The sequence below is a fragment of the Natator depressus genome, chromosome 8 (assembly GCF_965152275.1).
Source record: "Natator depressus isolate rNatDep1 chromosome 8, rNatDep2.hap1, whole genome shotgun sequence".
In the NCBI taxonomy this organism is placed as follows: Eukaryota; Metazoa; Chordata; order Testudines; family Cheloniidae; genus Natator; species Natator depressus.
The window spans coordinates 49,459,249-49,476,724 of record NC_134241.1 but is presented as its reverse complement, the minus strand read 5'-3'; the positions used below and the strand labels follow the sequence as shown (position 1 = coordinate 49,476,724).

At 40.2% G+C, this 17,476-nt stretch overlaps 1 protein-coding gene across 3 annotated transcripts in view; it reads left to right on the top strand.

Annotated features, from left to right (window-relative positions):
* COP1 (COP1 E3 ubiquitin ligase) overlaps positions 1-17,476 on the top strand; it is a 212,431-nt gene that overhangs the window by 164,262 nt on the left and 30,693 nt on the right. For all 3 annotated transcript variants that reach the window (XM_074960995.1, XM_074960997.1, XM_074960998.1), the window contains 2 exons: positions 2,716-2,840; positions 3,705-3,865. In XM_074960995.1, the coding sequence (XP_074817096.1) occupies positions 2,716-2,840; positions 3,705-3,865 (286 nt within the window). The remainder of the gene's footprint in view (positions 1-2,715; positions 2,841-3,704; positions 3,866-17,476) is intronic.

Below are 17,476 nucleotides of genomic sequence, written 5' to 3'. Positions count from 1 at the left end.
CATATGACGAAGAGAGGAGACTTCATTCCCTTGAAATGTGACAATCTTTAGCCTTTTACCTGCAAAGGGCATAGCCAATCAGAAAATCACCAAGACTTTTTATCGCCTTAGCCGAAAGAGTCTGAGGTCAAGCTATATCCTCTGAAGATCTCTAAATAGATCTCAGGCTGTATCTTACTCGATCAGCTGTCACATCTTCCTCCCCCTCAGGGGATGACGCTCCTTGTACAGGAGCACAAGCAATGTCAATGGCATCGCTTCAAGAAGTACCTTTACTTTACATTTGCAAAGCAACTTCGTAGAGTTCCATCTGCACAATTTTCTCCTCCATTGATGTGCCTTTTGGGAAAGTGGTCTTTCAAACGGCTCTGTGACCTGCATCCTCCTACTTGAGTAGTGCTTGTCAGTCACTCACAGTGGAATACACATAGAGGCCAGTTCTTGAAGGAGAAGAGAAAGTTACCTTACTGTAACTGAATGTTCTTCTAGCTGTGTGGTCCCTATCTGTATTCCACTACCTGCTCTTTTCCCCTCTGCTTCAGCTCATTCTTGGATTCACCATATAGAAGAAATTGGAGAGGCACTTTGTCTGCTCTGTTCTTTTATCTCCTGGGTTGGAGGCATGAGAGGAGAGTGAAGGTGTGTACATGGACCAATGGACAATGCTTTCAAAAATTCTTGAACTCCGGGCACATGGAGCACATGCCTATTCCCACAGTGGAATACAGGTAAGGGACACACACACCTCGAAGAACCTCCAGTTAGCATAAAGTAAGTAATTTTCTTTCTTCCTGAGTCCCAGTAACAAAAGATATAAATCAGAATGTTCACTCTGATTTCATGCTGTTGTTACAAATGTCTAACAAATCAAACTGCACCTCTCTCCTCATCTGTTATAATTCTATGTTTGAGGTCTGAGATAAGGTTTGCATGAGTTACATGCATGTTGCAGTATGTAGGGGCTTGGGGTATATTTTGGAGATAAAAATGATTGTTCCTGTGGGGGCAGGAATTGTGCCATTGGCGATATTCTATGGGTGTCGCAGAATATGGGAGATTTCCCCCTTGTTGTTTCCTGAATTGTAAGGGTTTGGGTGACTTGGGATGTGCCCTGAAGCAATGTTAGCTGCTTTTAAACAGTTTTTGTCTATGGGAATATGTTGATTAGCATATGCATACTAGATTGGCATGTTACTCACTTGTGAGTAAGCTATGAGAGTTTTTAGTGTTTATAAAACCTCTGTACTACACCATCATGGATTCTTCATATACTACTTATTGCAATAAAAAAATCTGAGTTAAGTATTTTGGTTTTTTTCTTATCCTGCTGCTTGGTGTTATTATCCCAAGTCCCAGTATTTCAGAACTCTGAGGGGGAGAGAGGAATTATGATACATTTTAGAAACTATCTAGATGTTTTATTCACAATGGAACAAATGTAATGTCTTAGGACCTACTGGGTCGAGAAGGGCAGTGGCCTTGTGCAACACTTTGAAATCTCCCTTTTCCAAAGGTATAAACCTTCCATTTCTAGTTCTGATGGGTTGTGAGATGCTGAAGGCTTGCATTGTTAAAAGTAGTCTCAGTGGTGATAACTTAATGGTCCGTGTGCAATTGAATCAGTCTAAGATATGTAGTAAATGAAACTATCACCGCCAAGTTGTAGGAAATTTGTACAAATTTGTACAAGAAACTTTGGGGCAGGAACTGCACTTATACCTAGAACAATGGGGCCTGATCCTAGTCATGGGTTCTGGATGCAACCATACTATAAATATTTAATATTACTATAAAAGCCTGAGGCATAATGAAGACAGGACAATACTGGGAGATCCAAAGAACTGTTAATTTGTTTTTCCCACTTCCTTGGAGAGTGATGGGATAGAGGAGCTTGATGTGCGGTAGTGTTTGTGGAGGACACAAGTGAGTCAATAAGAATTTGAATGAGGAGAGGCGTGGAAGCCTTTTGCAGTGGGATTGGAAGGTCATTTTGTGTGTAGAGGGCAAAGAAAAAGAAGGCATGAAGGCTGGAATCGGTGGAAAAAGGGCTGTTGAGGCTGGTTTTATTTGTGGGTTAAAGGGAACCCGGTAAACGAGATCAGAGATGTTAACCCTGCCCAGAACCTGTGCAGGGGCTTGGTGGCAGACTGAGAAATAGGGGATACAGTGGAGGGATTTAAAAATAAGTGACATCTCATAAACAAGAGGTTAATTTTAGCTACTGAGGTTTGGATGGACTAGAGGTGAGCGCCATACTCTCAGGGCACCTAGAGGAGGTCACAATATTCAAGGCGGGAGGTAAGTGCATGGACAAGTATTTTCACAAGCAGGGCAGAAAGGAAGGAACAGTGTGTGGCTATATTGTAGAGGAAGAAACATCTAATAATGTCCTGGATGTGTGGGGATAAGAAATTTAAGATGGGTTATGAGAATGAGTGACGTGGAGGACAGTGGTATTGACAGCAGCAGTGGGGAAAGGAATAACCTTGTTGGGATATTTTTTTGTGCAGCCTAGTAACCCATTTTACAGGCTTTAATCTAATGTGATACTTTCACTCGTTCAGTTTGAGCAAGACATGAAATCAGGTAAAACCTCCTTGAGTTCATCAAGTATGCTATATGAGAGTTGTAAGTATCACACTAAGGAATCACAATTCAAATTGGAGTCTCCTGCCTTATGACAGCATTCTGACGATTCTGTACTGATGATTGCAGGTCAACAGACAGTCAGCTGAAGCTATGGAATGTAGGGAAACCACACTGCCTGCGCTCTTTCAAGGGTCACATCAACGAGAAGAATTTTGTAGGCCTGGCGTCCAACGGAGACTACATTGCCTGTGGTGAGTAGAGCATCCACCCAAGAAATGTTTGCATGGCTCCTCAGAGCTTGCACTGCTTCTAATGAAAAGTATGCATAAAAATGAACTCAGTACTTGAGACATCTTAGAAAATACAGGATTATTCTTAGCCTCTGCCCTCAGCTTTGCCCTAGAGAACAGTATAAAAAGTAGTAGCCGTACGGCAGTGTGCACTTACTCCAGTTCTGCCCTAACTTACATGAGTTGCTTTAACCACCAGACTTCCACTGAAATGTCCACAGGAAAGTCCACAGTCCCTACGTAGTTTCCATGAAAATGACATATGTCTTTTAAAAATAATAATAATTAAACTTAAAAAAATCCCTCTAAGTCCTTTTAGGGAAGGTCAGGATTCTATATCAGTTGGATGTTGCACAGTGGTGGACTCGCCACTCTGGGATAGTTAAACCAATTATTGCTGGATTAGGAGTTGAAACAATTCCAACAGTGGTGAAAAGATCCCCCTAAATGTTGCTGCTGTGCTGCCGTCTCCCATCTGAGTTCCACTGACATCTGTGCAATATGCACATGGGGCCTTTAATTATGTTCCATGCCTTTTCAAGTCTCTGCCAAAGTTATGGAACAAGGTTAAAGTCTCACCAGAACAGTGTTGTAATTGCGTATTGATTCCCTTGTAATTATAACCTAGTAACCTGGACATCCACCCTGTAGTGATCCTGTACTCTAATTGCAGTAGCCAACAGTGATAGGCGGTAGAGGGAGCAATTAAATTTGCAGGAACTAGGCTGAAATAATTCTCTACTCTCACAGTAAAAGATCTAAAAAGATTTGCTTATCAGGGGTCCATTTCTAGAACTTATTTTATTGATTTGCTTGTATTTACAGGAAGTGAAAATAACTCCCTCTACCTGTACTACAAGGGCCTCTCAAAGACACTTCTGACTTTCAAATTTGACACAGTAAAAAGCGTCCTGGACAAGGACCGGAAAGAGGATGACACAAATGAGTTTGTCAGTGCTGTGTGCTGGAGGGCACTGCCAGATGGGGTGAGTTTTCTGCTTATTTTCACCAAGATTGCTGCTGGGTGAATGTCTTATGTTCATGTAAGATGGTGTCATTGAAGGTTTGGCTCCACTTTTGTTTTTTCCCAGTTATATTCCAAGGTATTTTGCAGGTCAGCCGTAGAAAGTGCACATTTGCAGAGTAATTGAAAGGATTATATATATATATTTTAAAGGTACTGCAGTGTAATGGTTGTTAAAATTGGGAAATTCAAAAGGTTGTGGTAATCACAAAGAGTTTGTACATTTAAAATCTCAACCATAGTGATGCATTAATATAGTTTTTTGGCATTTAATTTCCTTGTTTCATTTTTATATGAATTTTGTATATGATCACATTCAAGTAAATTCACTATGCATATTTAAATGTGATCTTCTATATGAGATTTCACACTCTAATACATGCACTATGTGTAGATAATTAAATGCCTGAGATAAGCACCAGCTACATTATCTCCATTACTATTTCAATGAACTTTGTTCCAAATATACAGAGTGCATGCTCCTCTTGTAGTGCACACACTGCACTTACAGTCATAAACTTTAGATTAAAAAAACACTGAATTGAAAAATATGCTGGTTTTGAGCTGGAATGTTTAAAAAGAACTTTATAAAGTTACTTGTAAAAAAAAAAAAAAAAAAAAAACTCTGTAAACTTACTCATGTGCATAAGTGTTTGCAGATAAGGTCCTTAATTGGCGGGTGGGGAATTCATTCTTGGGTTTTTCAAATAGCTAAATAGAATTTTATTTAACTTGTGAAGAGAGCATTTGGACTGAGAGCAAACCTGAGAAATGGAGCCTGAAAGGTAATATTTTTAGCAAGTTAACAACTGCTTATCTGTATTTACAGTATACTGGAAGTGTCCTCACAGTCATAAATAGCATGAGATTATTTCAAATAAATTGTCCTGAACCAAGCCCTCCCCCCCCCCCCCCCAAAAAAAAAAAACTAAAACTTTCTAGTGTTGGGGAGAATCTGGATCTGGATCTAAACTTTGTATCTCTAATTTTAAAGTCAAAGGAAAAAATGGGCTGTTTTAATTTTAAGAATACCAAATAGGGCTAATATTCTTTTGGATCATAAGCTAGGTTTTGAGGTGACTTTGTTATGTAAATAAATGGATACAAAGTCTCAAGTGGACAATAGAAACTGTGTGACTTTCAACCCAGATCTCCATTGGTGAAAGCCTTGAAGTAACCCACTACATCCATAAGCTTCCCTTTCACCTTTCTTTTCTTTGCTGCAATATTTCCAGCGAGCCTGACCTCTGACTGCAGTGTACACCTTTGCTTCAGACAGCAGGGATCAATTGTGCCCTTTTGATTACTTCTCCTTACCTCTTCCTGTGATTCGCATTGCTCTCGATCTCTCCCACTTCTATCATGTTTTTAGTCTGAGTGGCACTCTAACGTAAGCAGCTGAAAAGCTGTTGAACAGAGTTGTAGAGTGCTACTAGAGTATTCAACACAACTCGAATGCAAAATTTTATGTAACAAATGTATAATAAAATAACAATGAAATCCGCTCAATAAAGGGTGCACTCAGCAATTATTACAATAGTGAGAGCTCACTGAGCTCTCTGGCATTGTCTGTCACCGTTCTTGAGAAGCCTGATTTTTGTCTGTCATTAGTTCCCACATGTCTCCCTGGGTTTTGTTTTAAATTACCATATTTTTTTTCCCGTGGCAACCAAAGTACCACCTTCTGGTTTGGAGAAAGAGCCATGAAAAGCTGCATGTGGCTAGAGAGCCACAGGCTGAGTATTTCTGCTTCAGCATTTTACCTCTGAATGTAGTACCTCCCATGCTTCTCTACATACTGCACTTGCACTGTTTCATGAGTCAGTTAGCAATGTGATTTGCTTTTTGCCAGGAGGCCCTCGCGTCTCTCTTTTTATAGTACATCCAGCTATCACTGAGCTAAGTGTTATTCCTTCTGAATGTACCCACACATGCTTATTTTCAAACACAAGTCACTTGCCATGGTGCAGATGATTTTGCTCAAACCTCACTAGCGCACTTGGCATGTTGGATTATTGTACTGCAGAGAGAGAGATTTGGAAAGCTAGTCTACATCCACAATGCCCCTTTCAAGGAAAATGTTTCCTTTTTCTTCACTCCCTTACGTTTTCTTGCGGTGTCATGCTCTTTTCTAAGAAGACTTCGGACCTGCATGAACACCCCTGGAAGATAACATGTGTTTTAATGAATCATGGAATGTGCTTGGAAGAGGTGATGGTATTGTGGCAGTCTTCCTGGTATGGGAGTCAAGAAGTTCTATTCCTGGCTTTGCCACAGACTTTCTGTGATCTTGCGGAAGTCTCTTAGTCGCTCTGCCTCCGTATCCCTATCTATAAAACTTACTCTACCTACCTCACATGAGTGTTCAGGCTTAGCTTGCTTATATTTGTAAACTGCTTCTTCAAATGGAGGGAAGCATAGAAATAGTGTATTAGCTGTGCCTCAGGATTCCCCAACATAACCCAGAGTTGATTCAGTTTCCCTGTAGTGTTGCTGTGGACCATTCTCTAATTCAGTAGCCTTACCAACCGAGAAGGGAGGAACAAGTTTAAGTTTTGATGCTTTCCTCAAAGTATAAGTATCTGTAGCCACTTAAAGTGCAAAATCTGAGATCCAAGAAAAATAAAAACCCTTCAGATAGTTAAAACGCCCAAGGAAGCTGCTGCTGCTTTACCTTATCCTGTTAGACAGGGTTGGCAGCTCTAGTTCTGTGGTTCCAGGCATTCCTATCAAGTGCGTCTTCCAAGGTGACGCCAACCTTCATGTCCTCCTTCAACATCTCAAATCACTCGTGGTCTCTGTCCTGTAACTACTAGCTCTTGTACCCTTTTGCCAACATATCTCGCACCTCATTGTCTCAGCTGGCCCAGCCATCTCAATTGATAGCCCCTCAGCTTTTCTATGATGGGGGCTACCTGCATCATTACTGATACTATTTCATGGTGTACCTCAGCCCTTGTCTTACCCAGCATCCACCTGAGCAATCTCATTTCTGCAGTGTGCATTTGTTCTCTTCCTCATTGGCCAGCATTCTAACCCATACATCACAGCTGGCCTAATTTGCTTAGCACATTTTTGTCTCAGAGAATTCCCATCAACTCCCTCCATTTGCACCAAGTGCTTTTCATGTGATTCCTAACATCTGCATCTGCTTTCCCATCAAATTCCCACTGAAACTAACAGAAATAAATTAATTTACACTTCCTTCTGACATAAGGGATTTGAGAGAAGATGGCAGGTGTGTGCAGGGAAGGAATCCTTTGAATCCTCGTTGGAGCCCTGAGCTTTCTGTTCCCTCTTTCCATCCTCTTGAGATCCTCTGTCATAACTATCATCTTTCCATCTGAAGAGGGCTGGACATGGTGTTTCTTCTGCATCTGTCAATACTAATCCATAATTGGCCAGATTGATTGAGACCGTTTCTCTCCCAAAAAGCTGAGCTCAGTGCTCCCTGCCATAGCACTGCATCTGAGACACTAGAGTGGCCAGAATTTTGTACATTTTGGATCAGGCTAATTTTTTAAGCGATAATAGTTTGTATTAAACATACAGTAGTTAGTATACTAATACTTTGGTCTTCTATCATGCCTTTTGGAGATGTTAAACACTTTAGATAAATCAGTGAACTAATTCTCTGAGCACTTGTTTTGGTAAGTATACTCACCTTTTAGAGATGGGTAAATTGAGGCACAGAGATTCTAATATACACATTTTCTAAAGTGGCTTTCAGTTGAAGTTGGTGGGAGCTGCTAATGCTCAGCAACTCTGAAAATTGGTAGGCCACCTAAAATTAGAAGCCAGTCAAGAAATTTTTACCCACAATGAGTCACACAGTAAGTTAATGGCAGAGTCAGGGATATGCTCCAGAACTTCTGACCCTGTCACCTGCCCTAAACGCATACCTCTAACTTCTAAGCTGAGAGGTTTATAATGTACATGCCTGGCTCTGTCTCTCCTTAACAGAAGAAAAAAAATACTCCCTAACACACAGACAAGATAGCCCGCTTGATGTAAAACTTCGATTCTAGTATTGGGGTTGTTAATAAATTCTGCTGTTCTGTTAGCATAAACATCATAAGAAAACTAGTGGAAACACACACGGCTTTCTTACTAAGGTAAAGGAAATGAAGTATTACTTCTAGAACAATGCTAGGCAAGCAGAAATGTCTGTCTTCTTTAAAATGCATGTATGTGGGGGAGAGTCAGTTTAAGGTGTTTGTCTGCGATAGACAATTGGAATGTAGGTAGTACCCTGAGGAGAACCTCTTGTACTTGGTTTCTCCTTATTCTCCTGCATAATATTTTCACGCCTCCTGAGAGGTAGACACCCTTCACTCTGACCTGGCTTGTTACGTTCAGAGTTAAAAGTGCACCCCGTACATCTGCCACTCTATTACCTCTTAAATAACCCTCCTCCCTTCCATTGCAGTTGGTGTTTCTCAGAAGGGAGCTTTTGGGAGAGCAGGTTTAGCATTGGCTGCTCCCTGGACAGCAGAAAGGGTATTATTGCTGAACACAGAAGCAATTTGATTATGTAGATTAAGCAGGGCTCAATCTATCATAATCGCTGTAAAGAAGCCATTTAATTTTATGCCTGTTTGCATGAGTGTTCATTACCGCAGATAAGCAGGTTAGCTTGGGAATGACTTTCCAAGTAGAAATATCAGGGGTTTGATAAGCAGCAAGGAGATGCAGATAAGAGAAGAATATGCTAAGTAAATTAGCCTAAGCAAAGATTTGTATCTTTTTAAAGACAAAAAAGAAAATATATTGACAATAGCATTTTTGTTTTAAATTAGGTCTTCCAGATCTCTGAACTGAAGGAACATTGGGACTATATACTGTACTTTGTTTAAGGGGCATCTGACATTTGAGTGGAATGCTTTTAATTGTGTATTCACTAGATGACAGAGAAGTGCAGCTTTGCAAAACATCTTGAAGAGCTGAGATACAGGCTGGGCGAATAGAAACCTGGTCTGTGTGTTCCTGTCCAAGGGTGGTTGTTCAAATCAGTGTGAGTTTAGCAGTCTGGGAAGCTAACATCTAACCACCAATGAGAGGCACAGGAACTGACTTTTCAGGAGGTCTCCAGGCTCATTTAGATGCTGTTATGACACAAGTGTCTCCATATCCATCCACCCCTGCACCACTGCTCTATTATCTCTTGGGGGCTTCTGGTAAGATTGTAGTTGTCCCCTACAGAAGGTAAAACAGGTCACAAGTTTGTGTGCCAGGTCCTTTTACCCAAGTTGTTCCAGGCCACTTACAATGAAACGTTAGACAAATGACTTCCCACTAACTACTCTGACTAAGACAGCAAACTCCCGTGGACTCCTTACTCTGAATTTCAGTTTACCCTGTTCTAGTTTTTATAAACAACTCTTCAGAAAGGGTTGTGTTGCACACCTTTTTGGATTGCTACTTCAGGAAACGAGCTTTCCTTTCTTTAGCCAAAATTACAACAGTTGACAATCCTATGTAGCATCTCAGACTTCAGTTCCCTAAATGTGTCGTCAGTAATTAATTTTATTAATTACATGTTCTTTAAAAACATGTAATTATTCTACAGTAAATCTTCATTTACAAGTACCCTTATTTTCTGTTAACTCATGGAAAGTAGTTATCTATTTTGTTTCCCACAGAATGAATAAATACGGTACACATGAGCTAGCTAGTACACATGGGACTTCGATAATTTACGATCAGCAACTTGAATCCCTTTTGCTGGATTTAATCTAACCATCTCAGATAATTTCAGAAAGTGATTCATTGCAGTTCTTAGCTGTTAATTAATTTGGAAGAGTTATTGATATTAACATGAAACTTCCCATGCTATTTCCAAATAACCAAACCTTACTCTAATCTAAAATAACCTGCCCTGATTTTCATTGTAGTTCTGTTAATCTGAAATCTTAGTTTCAGTTAAGATTTCCAAAAATGCAAAGGATTTTCTTTTTCACTCCACTTAGCTGTGGTCTGTTGCAAGAACTGGGGTTTAAACTAATCTCAAGACAGCTAGCAGCTTTGATTTACAAATTAAACCTGTATTTTTCACACAGAATTCTCAAATGGAGTTGTTAAGCTTCAACTGCCATCTAATCTAGAAAGTAATCTGAGATTTCTGTGTGAGAGGTACTCACAATACAATGCCAGAACTGTACTGTCCTTTCTGATCCCTCTGGCGTCTCAATCAGAACCTGTCTCCAGGTGATCACTGACAGCTGTAGTACTTGCTGTCCCGTTCCAAGCATCTCTGTGAGGGCCTCTACCATTCCCCACTTTATCCAAGTTTCTCCTCTCCTATTCACAACTGTTGAGTCATTATCATAGGTTACACTTCTCACAAGTCTGCCTCCGCTTTATCCTGACATTGCTTCTTCACTGGTCAAACCTAATCAAGCACTCTGATCTTTTGTTGCACTGCGTTCTAGATCTTCACTCCCAGGGTGCCTTGCATCTCCTTCATACAGCCACAAAGAGGGCTGGTGTTTGGCTCCCTCTTCACTCTTCTGGTTGAAATACATAATTAACAGTTTTTCAATGTTGTGGCAATCTGAGAATCCTTTCCCAGAAAAATGAGGTACGTTTGAATGTGCTCAGAGTCCCTCTGCCTTTGCCTAGAATTTCGTCAAATGCTTCGCTCCTCCTTGTGGAGTTTGCCTGCTTTGGAGTTTAGACCTCCTGAGAAGCTGACCTGCCAACATGATGGCTCCCAGCTCTTCTCTGCTGCACTCTTTTCTCTCTGGCTGCACCAGATTCTTTCTAGTTGTGTTTAAAAGCCCAACAACTTTTCATCCTTTCACTCAAGCAGTTTCCTCTACTTGTTGCTTAGCACCTTGCAGCAAGATATTGTTACTGGATTTTATTTCATTCCTTTCTATTTTCCTCAAGCCTCTTAAAGGAGCTATGCAAGTCTTGTCAATCTCATTTTCTTAAACAGAGAATGTTAAATCTTTATTACTTAAATCTAACCCAGAGCATCATAAAATACACTTGAGACTTGCTTGGCTTGTAAAGTTCCTAGGTTGGAAATGCAATAGTATCTGTAACATTTCCTTCCACATGCCTGTTGCTGAAAGGGTCTAATTTTGTGCATAAAGTAATTCCATGAGGCATGTTCTTGTCTTGAGGGAAACTCAGTGAGGTGTGTGTATTTGTATATAATGCATGTTAAATTTGTACAGTGCAAATATCTTTTTAGAGATATTCTATCTTGGATTCTGCTTGTTACATGAAAAGAGAATTAAGCAAAGAAAATACCCAGCTGAACGTAGCAACTCTTTACTCATCATTACCGCCCTAGGAGTCCAACTGTTGAGAGCTACATGAGAAAATTATACTCTATTATTAGTGGCTCACTAGCTATCTTGACATTTCAGTGTTTGACACCTCAGTCCTTATGCAAATTACAGGATTTAGAAGAATTTTATTTTTCATCCCTTTTATGAAAAGAAATCTCCAGTATTTTTTCATTTATTCTCTCCCCGGGCCCAGGAACCTGTTGAGGTTTCTCCTGTAAAGGTGGTACTTGCTGACATGAGTGGGTCTCAGAACTGCCACAAATTCCCCGTCCATTGCTATTCGGTGTATGCAGGGGTAAGTCACATCAGGAGACCGTCCATTCCAGTCTTTCCTCTTCCTCTGGGGCTAACCATTTTACTACTAAAATTGACATCTCTTCCCCATCTTCAGTGCAATTGGAGAAACTGTATTGCAGCATTTCTGTTGCTGTTCCAAGTTTCCGGCTGGTTTGAGGACCGCTAGTTGATGCAATAATGCATCATTTTTAATCCTTCCTTTCCTAGATTCAGATTAACTGTTCTTATACTCCTATGTCAATTGATTGACCAGACTGATGCTATTGTTCAGCACTAAAGGCCTTTTCTTCCCCACTGCCTCCATTACAGTGCTTTGAAATCACTCTAACTTGGATTTGAGAATAGTCTTATCAAAGGAATGGGTCCTGGTTTTTCCTCTTGTGTTCCAAGTCTAGTTTCACAAACTTAATCTAAAGTCTTTTTTCCCCTCTTCAAAAAAGAAGGGGGCAGGGGGTAGTTTTAAGCTTGACCATTATAAATTGCCTAGGGGTCTTTTGTGAGTTTAAAGGAGATGTCAAAGTTGAAGTGGTTTTTTTGAACTGAGGCAGCATTTACACCAGCAAACTACTTTGCTGTAATTCATCACCAGTGCATGTCCGGTAATGCTAACCATTAGGTAGGCCAGAGGCATTTTTATCAGTCCTCTGTTTTTCAGTCATTAATGAATGGCATAGTGGTAGAAGTGTGAGAACTGTTGACGTTACCTTTTCAGCCATTGAGCCCACTGGTAGAGTTGCAGTGAGTGTGGATTATATTTCACTGCTAATGTAACCAGGGTCTTAGTATTCCTGTTACTTCCTGATCTTGAGACATGTGAACTTGCACAGCAAGAATCTTATTGTTACAGTATTCATTGTGAATGGGGACACACAGAAATCCCTCTTCACAGTTCTTATTAAATTTGAGAGTAGAAGTATCTCTTCTGCTGGATCTCTGGTATTTTAATAAGTAGCAATTAATTATTAAACAAAGAATGTGGTTAAAGCACGGTCTCTTTTGTGGTTTAACTATTATAAAATAAAAGTTAGAATTAAACTACAAAAGCCAGGAAATTCAGAGATGAGACAAACTCTGTCCTTAATTCCCCATTGTACCATTGTATTACAAGATATAATATACCACTTTAGTTTGTGTAGTCTTTCACATAAAATGTGTTCCAAACTATTTTTATTAATATCAGATACTTATTTTACAGTAGCATCCAGGGCCAGAGTCAAGCTCAGAGCCATCTTGTGTTAGGCACTGTACACAGCTGGAAGCGTGCACAGTCTCAACCCCAAAGAGTTTACAAATGTTAGTTTAAAGACAGTTGTCAATTCCACCGCCTTCCCAGGAGAATTTCCACGGGGCCCCCTGATCCCAGAGGGTTGATATATACACCCTTATAGATCTTAATTATTTAATTAGTACCTTAATTATAAAGGCATCATGAGGTTTGGGTTTCAAGTAAACATCCAGAAGTTCTGATACCTGTTGGAACCTTTGGAGGCTCTTTTCCCTCCGTGCCCTAGGTTTCCCCCCAACCGTTTGCCTTTATGTGGGTGGAGAGATTTGTTACTCTCCCCCCCAGCAACCTTCAGGCAACATCCTCCCATACTCTGTATGCAAGGAGCCCACAGGTTTTCCTCATGGAAATGGAGTATGTTTGATGTCTCCTCATTCCTTATGTCACCTCTACCTGTGATGTGGTCCCCCTTTCTGCATCACCATCTCTGTTCCTCTCAGCCCTGATATGGAGAGTCTAGAGTGGAATGGAGATCTGCCCCCTCCAAAACAATGCATCTCTGCAGGTGCCAGCCAGGATGTGTGGGCACTCTGCCTGCTCTCCTTGCATCTGCTCCCTGGGTCTCATGCTCCGGAAAAGGGCAAACTCATGGTCAAGTCAAGGTAAAGGCTAGGTGAGCAGGCTCTAGCCTTCTGCCGCCTTCTTGTATCACTCACTTTTTTTTTTTTTTTTTTTTTTTTTTTAAAGTAACTAAGCCCATGGCTCTGGTTGGGACTGAGTGCCCCTTGGCTAATGCTTAAAATTTCTGGGCAGTCCTGGCCAATCTCTGGAGATTTGGAAAATATAGTTACGCCATGTTTTATTAAAGGCAGACAAAGAAATTGTCATAAACCAGGGAGAAAATGTCATCTTCCTGAGATTTGCAAAAAGATGGAAAGTCAAGATAAAAAGTGGTGGTTCAAGAAGATTATAGGAGCTACAGAGGACAAGACTGTTGTCTCCACACAAGTTTTCAGGGTTGGTACAGGAGGCTGATGGTGGATAAGCAAGAGTGGGATGAAATGACACAGTCCCTGGGCCAGACTGAAATAAGTCCAAGAAGGGTTTTAAAAATGAGGTCAGTTTTGGACTGTGATCTGAACTGACTGGGGAATGAATACCCTGGAAGTGTAATGGCCCTGAAACTTTATTTATTTATTTATTGCAAGAATTTGAATTAACTAGTAAATGTGTGTTTTCCCTTCAGGTACCAGGCAAAAATGTTAGTTCTTAATTAAATTTCTGGCAACCTCTAAAACCTTTAGCAGGAAGTGAGTAGTTCATCCCACCCCTGACCTTATCTGGGGCAGGCCTTTTTAATTTTGAGCTACAGTTTTGATGCCAATTAACACAAACTATTGGAACACTGGTTTCTTGCAATCACAGCTTAGACTCCATAAATCAGCAACACTTTTATTTAAAATAAAATCTTTGGAATGAATTAGTCAATACGTACCCAATATGTCTGTAATTCTTTACGTCGAAGTTGCAGTTTATTTTTTTTCCTCCTAAAGCAATTGGTGTTGGTGTAATGCCAACGCTGAGGGTTTCTTAAAAGCCCATTCTTGAGGAGTAACAATGCATACCATGCTTTAGCCTGGTTCTCCTTCTGTTAGTGCAAGACAGCTACTATTGTAAACTTTAAAACAAAAATATCTTAGAACAATTTATACCTAAGTCTTGGAAATTAGCTGGTGAGAATTTTTCATGACAACATTTCAGAATAAATGGAAATAGAGGAATATTCTTTGTAGAGGAATTGCTAGCCGTTTAACTTGGTGGCTCTTTGAATCTGATGAGGGGTTTCAACACTGGAAGTAGTCCTGGCAGAGATGCGTTAGTGGGCACAGTCCACTAATACATCTCTGCCAAGACTAAGATACAGATTGAGGCTCACAAGATATTTCATATGGTTCTACAGTTTTATTGCATGAATTTTGCCCCTATATATGCATAAGTATGTGTGAAATCCATATGTTTAAACAGGAGGTGTTATAGGCTCTTCTAAACAGAGGAGACTCTTCTAAAGTGTGTGGTTTGAGTGGGATTTTTCAAAAGCACTCATCGTTGAAATAACTCTGTTCCTGTTGAAGTCAATAATAACGTTCCCTTTGACTTCACTGGGAGCAGAATTAGGCCCACACTGAAGATTTTTGAAAAACCCACTCTGAGTATACTACAGCCTCTTGTTTGAACATTATTTTATAGACCTATTCCCTTCCTTCCTTCCTTTTAACAGGTAACATTGCCAATGCTACAGCAGTGGTAGCTGCATTATATGAAATTAACTTCTGCAGTTTTATAAAGCTAGTGCTTGTTCAGATTGTATATATTTACCTTTTGCAAGTGACACAAGATCACAGATGTTTGACATTCTATAGTGTTCAAATGAGGTGGAAAAATAAAACTAATTTTTTTTCCTTCCAGCGTTCAATTTTAAGATTTGATCAGACAGTTTCACCTCTGAGTGAAATGGAAGCATTGATGCAGAACTAGTCACGCGCCTAGCTTTATGACAACAAAAGCTTTTGTTTATGTAGGCTTCTATACTGTATCCATCATTTTAGTATCGGAGCCCCTGTACTATAGATTTCACACCCTGTCTGCTACTATGGTCTGGATCAAAATGGATTAGAACCCAATAGCTTCAGGTCAGTCTAATGTCAATCAAGTTGCCCAGCCTTAAGCAATAATAGAACTTTGACGCTAAGCTGCATATCAAAAGAGTGCACTCAGGCAGATCTGATGAACAGTTCGCTTTTCTTAGACTTCTGTCCTTTATTTTACATCTTTTGAAGAGGAGTTGCTCGTTCCTCTTTGGGGTTTACCTTGACCTGCTGCTGATTATTGTTGTTCCTACTGCCCTCCGTGTGCTAAGAGTAAAAGATGGACCTTGCTTTGGAGGGCACAGTGGGTCTTAATTGAAGTACCTGTACAGAACAAGCCATTTAGTCAAACAAAATAAATCTGGAGGTAGAATTTCATTAATAGCTGCTTTGAGAAATGGTTTACAAATACCCAGCATAGCCTGGAGTCATTTTAAAAATAAATCTGAACCAAACCAAATTATATTTCATAAAACAATGGATCCCTATTAAACACAGCTAAACGTTACCCACCACATCAGGGTTGTTGCAGCTAAACAGGATTGTGCAGCACTCTTTCAAGGTGTTTTGATTCTACAATTTGAAATAGGATTTTTTTTTATACAGCAAATAATGCTCAAGCTACTTTAGTCTTTTGTATTTTATTGCATACCATAATCACTTTATCCCAAACTCTTGTTCTGGATTGCCGAACCTGGAATGAAGCAAACGATTTACTGCATTGCCAGGGGTTTAGTGTGCTAAGGTTTTTTAAATTCACTTCAGTGTGTCTGAAGTGAATATTAAGTTAAAGGGACAAGTATAGTCGACACAGTCTGGGGAGCTGGCGGAGAAGACAATGGCATTTTTTCCCACTTACTCATAATAATGAGATATACTGCAAGGAAGATAAGAGAACGATATTGGGAGGAAGGATTGGTTCAGATCCATAGAAATTCCTTTGGCCAGCAATCTGCGAAGAGCATGTAAATACAATTCAGAGGAAGGAAGTGATTGCATCCCTCCCGAATGTCACCATAGACAGAAGCTTAGCATTGTTCTCCAAACTGCTAAATGTGAGTCTGGCATAGATTTTCCACAGCTCCTAGGTTGGTGAGCTTGATTGTCTGCGGCCAGGCTGCCTGATGCTGCTGAAAAAGACTTGCTGTGCAGCAGTCTGCTCTGGCTGAATTAGAGATCTCCTCATGTCCACTGAACAGTGGAAACTGATACAGTTTATGAAGAGTGTACTCGTGGAAAGTGTTACATCTCTTCTGAATAAAAAAAAATCTTTCATTTAGAATTGAAAGTGAATAATGCTTCCATTTCCATACAGTGTTTCAGAACTTGTATGTTGATTTGAGCATACCAAGAGACAGGTCAATTTGCACAAGCCGTGGTAAAAACAGGAAAGAGATGAGCTGAAAGTAAAATCAGCATATTCATATTAAAAGGGGCTTGGATTCATTTTGCAGTGTCCTTGTTGTTTTCACTAGTGCAAAGTTTGATTATTGTACAGGAAATTATTGCCTCACATCTGAGTATACATTACAAAACAAGAACTCTGAATTCTGTTGGAAGACCTGTGAAAATTTGAGGTAACACACAGGTCAGCACTTGCTAGCAACGTGTTACGAAACTAACAAATGTTTTACAAGCAACTATGCACAGGTTGAAGTTGATACTTTGTCTCTTAGGCCTTGTCTACACTACCAGGGTAAGTCGACCTAAGTTACGTAACTCCAGTTACGTGAATAACGTAGCTGGAGTCGATTTAGCTTAGGTCGACTTACTGCGGGGTCGACAGGAGACACTCTCTCATCAACTTACCTCACGCTTCTTGTTCCGGTGGAGTACCGGAGTCGATGGGAGAGCAGTCTACAGTCAATTTAGCATAAATCGACCCCCGGTGCATTGATTGCCACAGCGTCAATCCCCGGTAAGTGTAGACAGCCCTTAGACTTTTCCCTTATGCCTGTCAGTTAATCCATAGCATGCAGTTAACCAATGTACAGCTGTCCACGTTATGTTGGCTTTGCTGATGCTTGCTTATTTATAAGTGATTGTAAAACTAAAATATGCCTGTAAATTTTTTTGTCATGCTTTTACCTTTTAGGGTGAATGCA